General features: G+C 44.6%; 1 protein-coding gene across 1 annotated transcript; it reads left to right on the forward strand.

The window, feature by feature from the left end:
* Positions 1–786: 786 nt before the first annotated feature.
* On the forward strand, positions 787–10,001 carry PIN4 (peptidylprolyl cis/trans isomerase, NIMA-interacting 4). Its single transcript, XM_086388907.1, has 4 exons — positions 787–872; positions 3,533–3,606; positions 9,089–9,208; positions 9,826–10,001. The coding sequence occupies exons 1-4, from the start codon at positions 830–832 to the stop codon at positions 9,982–9,984; spliced, it is 396 nt and encodes a 131-aa protein (XP_086245033.1). The 5' UTR covers positions 787–829; the 3' UTR covers positions 9,985–10,001.
* Positions 10,002–10,255: the final 254 nt, after the last annotated feature.

Raw genomic sequence — 10,255 nt, forward strand, 5'->3', positions numbered from 1 at the left:
GGAGTGGGTTGCCATTTCCTACTCCAATGCATGAAAGTGAAAAGTGAAAGTGAAGTCGCTCAGTCTTTCCCGACTCTTAGCGACCCCATGGACTGCAGCCTACCAGGCTCCTCTGTCCACGGATTTTCCAGGCAAGAGTACTGGAGTGGGGTGCCATTGCCTTCTCCGGGTACTAACTATAGCAAATATTTAACAGTAGTAGTGTTAGTCGCTCAGTTGTGTCCGCCTCTGCCCATCATTTTCTCCTTTGAACTACTTGAGGCACTGCTTTGGGCAAATTCAGCCACTTATACAGGCTCGCTACAAGCTGTAAAATAACTAAAAGCGAAAACCTGAAACGAAGGGCGGGCGGGCGGGTGTGTATGAGTGCGCGAAAGGGGTAGGCGGCCGCCGAAGTTTTTCCGGCTATGCCTTTGTCTAATGGCCCCGCGCGATTGGCTGGAACGCCACGCCGAGGGACTGCAGAGGCGCTCCCCCACCCCCACCCCTCCGGCTTCCACTACGCACGCGTGGAGGAAGTGCGTAGGGCAGTTGGGGAAAGGGCGCAAAAGAAGGACGTGTGAAAGAAGCCACAAAAAGCACAGAGGCGTGGCTTCCTGCCCCCGCCCAGCCTTTGGCTCCGCCCCTCTACCCCGTCCGAGCTTCAGCCCCATTGGCCCAAGAGTCAAAGGACCGGGCCTGCCCCAAGATATGCCTGCTTCCGGAGCCACGGTAAGGATGGCCAATTGTGATGCAGCTTTCTGGCCTATGTTTAGGACACACCAGTGGGGCCTGAAGGGGCTTTGTGCGGCAACCTAAGCAGTTGAGAGTTCAACGGCAGACTTTGGAAATGCCCCCGAAAGGAAAAAGCGGTTCTGGAAAAGGGGGAAAAGGTAGAGCAGCCAGAGAAACCAAGAAGAAATGGGGTTGGGTGAGAAGCAAGGCGGAGGGAGCAGACCGCCGGGGTCCGGGGCGGAGGCAGCGGGTTGGACTGACCAGGAAGTGATAAGTTAGAAACAGTCAATACGGACTTCAGTTTTGATTTAAAAGCATGGGGATTAGATGGTGGATAGAAGAGGAGAAAGGATTACAAGAAAGTTTGATTTTGTTAGTTTCTTCCGAATGGGCAAAACTTGGGAGTGAGGCTGTCATGAAGGATCCATTAGTTAGGTAAAGCTACAGGGTAATGAAATTTGGGAGAAAAGAGGTAGAGCAGTTGACTTTGAGTAGGAGAAGGGACATCTTAAGCTTGACGTCACAGAGATGAAGATAGATGTGGTAAAAAGTGGAAGGCAAGGGTAGTTTTTAAAACAGCAAGACAAGTACTGAGTAGGGGTCTTGAGGAGAGTGGTAAGCATTTGGAATAGTCATTGGGGTGGTGAGAGGGGATGAAACACTTAAAAAAGGATTGCCCTTAGGGCTGAGAGCTTAAAATTGAAGGCTGTGAATTTGTAGAGGACACAGTCTGCTCAGTCATGATTTACCTAGTACCATATAACTGGCTTCCCTGGTGGCTCAGAGGTTAAAGCATCTGCCTCCAATGCGGGAAACCCGGGTTCAGTCCCTGGGTTGGGAAGATCCCCTGGAGAAGGAAATGGCAACCCACTCCAGTACTCTTGCCTGGAGAATCCCATGGACAGAGGAGCCTGGTAGGCTACATTCCGCGGGGTCGCAGAGTCGGACACGACTGAGTGAATTCACTTCACTTCACTTCTTCATATAACTGGCACAATACAAGATTGAGAAGAGCTAAGTATAACCTGTAGCCAACGTTGAGGTTTTGTTGGACAATGATAGTAGAAGGAAAGCAACCCAAGGGAATTAAGAGTGCCACTGGGGACACAGTTAAGATGATCAAGCATGGGATCCAGACTGGGAAGGGAAGGAGAAGTTTGATAGCATAGGAGAACATAGGAGGATAAAGGAACTGAATGGGGGGAGGGAGGAGGTGGTTCTGTGACATTAAAGAACTTGTGTTGTGGGAATGAGGCATGAGACCGCTGGAAGAACAGAAAGATGTAGCTAGAGATTGAATTAGTTGTGAGTGGCACAGTTTCATCACGTGCCTCTGGGAACAGGTGGCCTGGAGTAAAAGGCATGGGTATTTGGGAGGGAGGTCTAGAAGTGTGAGGTTAGGCTGTTGGATGATTCCTCTGAATAGATGGTGAAGTCATCCAAGATTAGGGCAGTAGTGAGGGTGGAAAGGAAGCCTGAAGTTGCTGCCAGAGTCCTCAGTCAGAGGGAGTAAAGGGGCATTCAGAAGATGATATCATCCATTGGGGCAGAGGGTGGGATGACTGGAAGGCATCATTGTTCTAGAGAAAATAAGAGTTTAGTGTAATACAACTCCTTTGGCAGTAACATTTTCTTAGGCATTTGGTGGTTGGCATTTTGGATTTTCAGTTTTGTGGAACATTTATTGAACAACTTTTGGGTGCTTGGCATTGGGGTTCCTAAGACAGGATGGAGTCTCCCGAATAAAATTTCAATGGGTCCCCGTTACTTCTAGGATAATTCCAAGTTCCTTAATGGAGCCCAAAGGCCTTCATGCCCTAACCCTCAGCCACCTCCCCTGGGTTCATCTCATAGCACTCCCACTTCAGATTTGGCTTCGTCCGTAGTTTCCTCCACATACTACACTGTTCCCCTACCCTGGAATTCTCCTCACCTTTGTCTTGTCTTTGCCTGTTCAGCTCCTACTCATCCAGGAAACCTTCTCTAACTGGCTAAAATGTACCTCTGTGCTTCCACAGCCCCCTATTTATAGAGCATAGCTCATTCTCCTGAAATGATCTTTTACATAACGATCTTCCCCAGTAGTATATGAGCCCCCTGAAGGAAGGTATTATGCCATGGCTTGTTCATCTTTGTATCTCCAGTGCCTGGAACTTAGTTACTTAGGAAATGTTTATGAACTGAACACTTAAACCAACAGTAGTTCTTAGGAACATCAACCTCTAACAGTAAATATGCTAACATTAACACAGAAATTGGCATAGTAGCAAAATGACACAGTAATAAAAAGTAAAATACTGCCCGTTGTGTTAATCTGAATATTGATAACTTCTTAGGAAGGTTATCAGTAGGCAATGTCATTGACTCCAGGAGTTTGGACATGAATGTATTCTTTAGCCAAATATGGGTGGTAGGAAATTTGATCTTTATTTAAAATATATTCTTGGACATTTTACCTACTATAATTGTGAGTATCCAAGTACATAGCTGCAGTGCTTATTAGAAATCTCACAAGAGCTCCAAGGTTTGCTCTTGGAAGGCAGGATTTCAAACTGGGTCTAGAGAATCCAGGCCAGGTTTTTGGTGCTCCCATTCAACTATTAGCACACTCACTTGTGTATCCATTTTCCTTGAAGGGTTTTTGTAGGGCACAAATTTGTTTTAAGAGGTGAGTTACAGGTTAATTTAGCTTGATGTAAAGTGTCTGCAGAGTTCCCTTTTAAAGCTTGGTGCTGTGATGGAAGTATCAACTCCTGTTGTGTTGAGTAATAAGGTGAAAGTGTAGTTTAAATGAGTACTTGTCATCTCTTCTCTAAAGGAAAAGCAGCCTCTGGGAGTGAGAGTTCTGAGAAGAAGGCTCAGGGTCCCAAAGGTGGTGGCAATGCAGTAAAGGTGAGCTACTCGTTCCTTTTTTTTTTTTTTTTTTTCATTTTAAATATAAATAACATATACATCTGTTATTTTGGTACACATAAAAGGAAAAGAAAGCGTGCTTAACTCATCCTAAGGCTAGCCTAATACTGATAGAAGATCAAGATAACACAAAAGTGGAAAATAATAGATCACTCGCTTACGAAAAGTAATTCCTTTTAAATATTTCTTAAATGTTTTCTCAGACATCCAGAAATTCTTCATACTCTAGTATTTTTCCTTAGAATGTATTAAGTCTTTCCAAGTAAGTGAATGAGTTATTTCTCAGAATGAAATACTACTTGACAAAACCAAGAGCTGAGATGAGCAGGCAAAGGCATGGGTCTCATTAGACAGCTTCCCCACTGGTGAGCTACAAGCCAGAGCCCTGACCATGAAAATTAAGGTGGGAGACAATTGCAAATAATTAATTGAAGTTCCTGACATAGTGCCAGAGGTATGTCTGCCCTGGGATAATATAATCTGAAATAGAATTATACTGCTTAATGCTACATAAAAAGGCGATTTCCATGTTTCAGTCAGGATGTGGGATTCCATACTTTGATTCATTCATTCCTTAAGGATTTAGTGACATCTGCTCTGTGCCAAGCAGTGTACTAAATTCTGGGTATTAAAAAAAAAAAAACAGGTAAGAGATGCTCCGTGTTATTACAGTCTAGTTGGGAGCAGTTAGGTAAAGAAAGAAATTTTATTGCTATATGAGAAGAGCTACAGTGGAGTTGTAGCATATAAATGCACCTATACGTATGCAGCCAAAAAAAGAGCAAATGTAAATAGAGAGGGCCATTCTGCCCACTTTTCTACTCAGTGAACCCATAGAAAGATAGAGAGACGGGAGACATGAATTTGCTTTTCATGTATAGTTGACCTTCATTCTCATATGAACATCCCACCATGTGAAGTGGGATTCTGGTATCCAAAGATAATTTTCATAAAACATGGTGCCTAAATGCAAGCCAGCTACTTTGTCCAGGCATCCAACTGAAGAAGTGGCTTTAAAGAGGCATCTTGCCCTTTCTGGAAACAAAAATAAGTTCAGTGTGGCTATATTTGAGGTATATGGAAAGGTGGTTGTTGTTCAGTCGCTCAGTTCTGTCTGACTCTTTGTGACCCCATGGACTGCAGCATGCCAGGCTTCCCTGTCCATCACCATCTCTCAGAGTTCACTCAAATTCATATCCATTGAGTCAGTGATGGTATTCAACCTCAGTCACCCCCTCCTCCTCCTGCCCTCAATCTTTCCCAGCATCAGGGTCTTTTCCAATGAGTTGGCTCTTTGCATAAGGTGGCCAAAGTATTGGAGCTTCAGCTTCAGCATCAGTCCCTCCAATGGATATTCAGGGTTGATTTCCTTGAGGATTGACTGGTTTGATCTCCTTGCTGTCCAAGGGACTCTCAAGAGTCTTCAACACCAGTTTGAAAGCATCAATTAGCTAGGAAAGTCAGTTAAGGTTAAACTCTTTTGTTAAACTTTTCCTTTTGAAATAATTTTTGACTCACATTCAGTTGTAGGATAGATGTACTTTTTATACATGTACATGTGCCTTTTGTCAGGGGCTTTCCAGATGGTGCTAGTGGTAAAGAACCCGCCTGCTAGTGCAGGAGATGTAATAGACATGGATTCAATCCCTGGGTTAGGAAGATCCCCTGGAGGAGGGCATGGCAACCCACTCCAGTATTCTTCCTGGATAATCCCATGGACAGAGGAGGCTGGCGGGCCACAGTCCATAGGGTCGCAAAGAGTCGGACACAATTGAAATGACTTAGCACTATACCTTTTATCCTGTTTTCCCAATGGTAACATCTTACAAAACCCTAGTACATTAGCACAACCAGGAGGTTGACATTGCTACAATCAAGATCCAGACATTTCCATCATCCCTCCTGTTGCCCTTTTATAGCCATACCCACTTCCCCCCTGGATCCCCTACCCCTGCCCTCCATGATCTCAGAGCAGCAGCTCATCTCTTCTCAATTTCTATAATTTTATAATTTCTATGTAAGTGGAATGATACAGTGTGTAGCCTTTCGGGGTTGGCTTTTTTCACTCACCATAAACCTCTGGAGATTTCATTCCACTTGTTGTGTGTATCCACAGTCTGTTCTTTGTATTACTGAATAGTGTTCCACGGACACATGAGAGTAGTATGTTGAACTTTTCACCTGCTAGGGGATGGCTGGTTTGTCTCCAGTGTTTGTGAAGGCCCCAGTAGCAGAGGGACCCCAAACCCTTCAGCCTTTTAGGATCTAGGCTCCTTCCACACCTGCCATTCTGCTCTAGACCGCACTCTTGAACCCAGCCCTGCCCTGTGTCACTAGAGCTGCCCAGATTCTGAAACCTACCTTCCCATCACAGCTTCCTTCCTTCCTCTTGTTTCCCACCTCCCCCAATCCTGTTCTGTTCCTCTCCACGCACAGACCTCTAGGCCCTCTAGCCTGCCCTGTGCTTCACCTTCTCCCAGGCTTTGTGTCTGTTCTCTGAGCCCTGTATGTCTTATAGGCTGGAAACTAGATGGATCATGGAGCCCTGACTCCTTTCCTTTTGGTGATCCACTACGTCTATCTGCCAGACCACAACTCAGGATCAATCCAGTGATCTCCTTCTTTACACTCAAACCCAGAACTGCTGGAGCCCACTGGAGAGTCACACAGCCTCGGGGGTTGGGGCCACTGATTCCTGGTCTGTACCCTGATCTGGGCCATCAGAACTGCACGGAGATCCCTTGCCATTTGCCTCAAGCCATCCACCACCCTCCTCCAGTCAATCAGCAGACAGCTTTGTCCAGTGGTTCTCAACCCTCGTATACATCAACTTCACCTGGAGAGCTTCTGAGTCTTCATGCCTAGGGATCTACCCCAGACCAGCTGCCTCACAGTCTCTAGGGGTGGGGACTAGATCTTGGTATATTTTTTAGAAGCTCTTGGGGTGACTCTGACATGTGCCAAGGTTGAGAAACACTGATTCAGTCTCACAGGGTTGGTGTGAAGATTTCATGAGATCACATATGTAAAGCACTTAGCACAGTTAGTATTAAGTACTCAATAACTGAAATATTGTTATAATTGTCACAAGAAAATGGAAACCAGACCTATAGTCAGGAACTCATTGACCAGCAAAGTTATCTTCACCACACCTCCCTCCTCATTCTTCTTACCTCTCTTAAGGCTAACTAATTTTTCCAGCAGTGCTCTGAATGCCTAGCCTCGCTCCTTCATTTATCTCTACCCTCTTTCTTTGCTGTCTTCAACTTTTCCCTCTTTACTGCATCTTTCCCTTCATTCTGAAAATATACCCAGGGATCTTTAAAATATATTAATGTATGTGACTCTTTCCCTCTGACCAGAGCCCTTTCTCCTTTTCTAACTCAGTTAGTTGGGGGAACCCTACCCACATTGCAGCTCCCTGGTGGTTCAGCAGTAAAGAATCTGACTGCCAAGCAGGAGACAGGGGTTCGATCCCTGGGTCAGGAAAATCCCCTGGAGAAGGAAATTGCAACCCACTCCAGTATTCTTGCCTGGGAAATCCTATGGACAGATGAGCCGGGCAGGTTACAGTCCATGGGGTCGCAAAGAGTCAGACACGACTGAGCAACTAACCACCACCACCACCCTCATTACTGTCCTGCTTCCCATTATTTCCTCCGTCAGCTGCTGCACCCTGGCTTTTTCACTTACTGCTCTTCTGAAACAGCTTTTGCTAAGGATCCGGATCCTCATCATTCTGCAGCATTTAACCCTGTTGCCCATTTCCTCCTTGAAACTTTCTCTTGCCTGATTTATGTTAACACACCTTTCTCTCTACCTGTCTGGTTCTTTTTATTATGCTTGTTGAGCTTCTTTCTTTGCTTATTGTTTAAACACCAATATTCTCCACCAATGAGTCTTGAGTGTACTTTCCTCTTCTTCTCATTCTGTGTACTTCTTCTCGTTCTGTGTAGCCTCCTTGGGTGATCCATCACCTCCCATAGCATCAGCTGCTACCTCCATGCTCATCACTCCCACATTCTCTCTGGAGCTTGGCTCTCTTTTTTCTAATCTTTTGTCTGCACCACCAGGCATGAAGGATCTTAGTTCCCCGACCAGGGATCGAACCCAGGCCCACTGCATTGACAGCATGGAGTCTTAACCACTGCTAGGAAAGACCCTTGGCTCTCTTCTAAGATGTCAGTCTCATACAGTTGCCAGTTGGTCAGTCACACTTGCAAACTCCACAGGTACTACAGACTCATTTTGTCTAACCCGTCAAACTATGTAAAACCAGAATACTTGCTTATTCATTTATAAAGTGATAGATGGGATCCCCTTTCTGTGATCACGAATGCTGTGTGCACTTTCCCAGTCATTGAACCAGGTTTGCTTTGTGAATGTAAAAGCAGAAAGAGGGAAACAGTGGAGAAGAAGTTTTAGCCAGGCTAAGATACGGTCTGAGGAACCATCCTTATCCCCCAACATGTCTCTCTCTAGTGTCCAGATTGTCCCTGTCTCCCCTAGGCAGTGCTGGACACATTCTATAGAGGTTTGCCTCTCTGAGCCCTGCTTTTTGACACATTCTTTTCTTTGCTGTGTGTCTTCTGTGTAGCTCTCCAGTCCAGAATTCTGTCATCCCCAGTTTTACTAACTGAACCCTGAGGACATGGTTTGTCTGTCTCTAAATTTATAAGGGAGACATCTTTAGGCCCTATCCTAGTGTATCACCTATAATAAGAAATGAATAATGGATTCTGTTTGAATGAGAAATGGGAAATCCTACAAAACATATCTTGACAAAAGCATTTCTAAGGACATAGTGATTTTTTTAAAAACATGACTTTATATAAACATAAGTTGCATTTGAACACTTTTTTAGGGTTGAGTATTCTTAAAATTCAACATATGATTCTTTTTCTAAGTGTTAAATTGTGGAGGGGCTTTATACAATTGGCCTCTCTTGGTAAAAAGTATTTCTTTGCGGGTTTTTTTCATATCATTCTACCTCTGATAAATTAATAGGTAACCTTTATTGAGTGCTAGCTGCATTATCTCAGTCTTCACAACACAGTTACTGTTATTTCAGTGCACAAATGGGAAAACATTTAGAGATTTAAAACATGCCTAAGACCATACAGGAGAGTGGGGATTTGACTCCAGTACCCAGCTCTCAACCGTTATCATGTTTCCTCCTCCTCATGTACCATTGAGGTACATGGTAAAGGATGGGAACATTCCACAGCCAGGTGCCCATTTTCCATCTAAATCTGAGTTCTAAGATACTTATACAGGAAATGGGGTTTTGCCCCATTGGGCTATTGCCCACTTGGGCAGACTTCCAGGATTTTCCATTGCCATGAGTGAATGCATTTTTTCCCCCACTAGTATGGGGGTAATCCCGATGTGACTGCTGTATTGTGAGGAAGGAAATCGTTTGGGTCTCCAGGTATTACATGAACATGTTTTTTCCTTGTAGGTCAGACACATTCTGTGTGAAAAACATGGAAAAATCTTGGAAGCCATGGAAAAGTTAAAGTCTGGAATGAAATTCAATGAAGTGGCTGCACAATATAGTGAAGATAAAGCCAGGCAAGGGGTATGGTGCACTCATCATTTAAAATGTCTCTCATGGAGGACACACAGCAGTAGGGATTATTTCTGTTTTGCCATTAGTTTTAGGCATATCTTAAAGATCTTAAAAGCAGAAATGTCCAACTTGTGAACAGTTGAATACAGGTATTCACCTGTATTCACCTGTCTAAACCGTGGCATAACCAAATTTACACAGCTAACAGATAACTAGGGCTTCCCTGGTGGCTCAGATGGTAAAAAATCCACCTGCAATGAGACCTGGATTTGATTGCTGGGTTGGGAAGTTCCCCTGAGGAGGGCAGCCAGCAACCCACTCCAGTATTCTTACCTGGAGAATTCCATGGACAGAGGAGCCTGGAGGGCTACAGTCCATGGGGTCACAGAGTCAGACACAACTGAGTGACTAAGTACAGAGTAGACACCCAGCAACATTGTGAGTGCTTGTGTGTGCAGCCTGGGGTTGGACCTCTTCCCCATTTTGTGCCCATTGAGTCGTCTTCTCTCCAGCCCAGAAGAATAAACCTAGGAACCTTAGCATTCATGTTGGGAAGTTTTCAAGCTACAGTAGAACTGTTCCCTCTTCGGGGCCACTTGATATCACATATCTTTTGGATTTTCCAGGGTGACTTGGGTTGGATGACCAGAGGGTCCATGGTCGGACCATTTCAAGAAGCAGCATTCGCCTTGCCTATAAGTGTGCTGGATAAGCCTGTGTTTACAGACCCTCCAGTAAAGACAAAATTTGGGTATCATATTATAATGGTTGAAGGGAGAAAATAAAATTGTATGAAAGACTACATATGTTTTATACATTATTTCTTTAAAAGGTATTGAATAAGCATTGTATTTTATGAACTCTGTCATTGTGGGTTTGTGGGTACAAAATCAGGTGGGTAAAGGTTGGTATGCACAACAGTAGGTATTTAGTTGATGGGCTTCCCTGGTGGCTCAGACGGTGAAGCATCTGCCTGCAATGTGTGAGACCCAGGTTCGATCCCTGGGTCGGGAAGATCCTCTGGAGAAGGAAATGGCAACACACTCCAGTATTCTT

Source organism: Bos grunniens, chromosome X (assembly GCF_055505025.1).
Source record: "Bos grunniens cultivar Pamir isolate PY7600 chromosome X, Bosgru_T2T1.0, whole genome shotgun sequence".
In the NCBI taxonomy this organism is placed as follows: domain Eukaryota; kingdom Metazoa; phylum Chordata; class Mammalia; order Artiodactyla; family Bovidae; genus Bos; species Bos grunniens.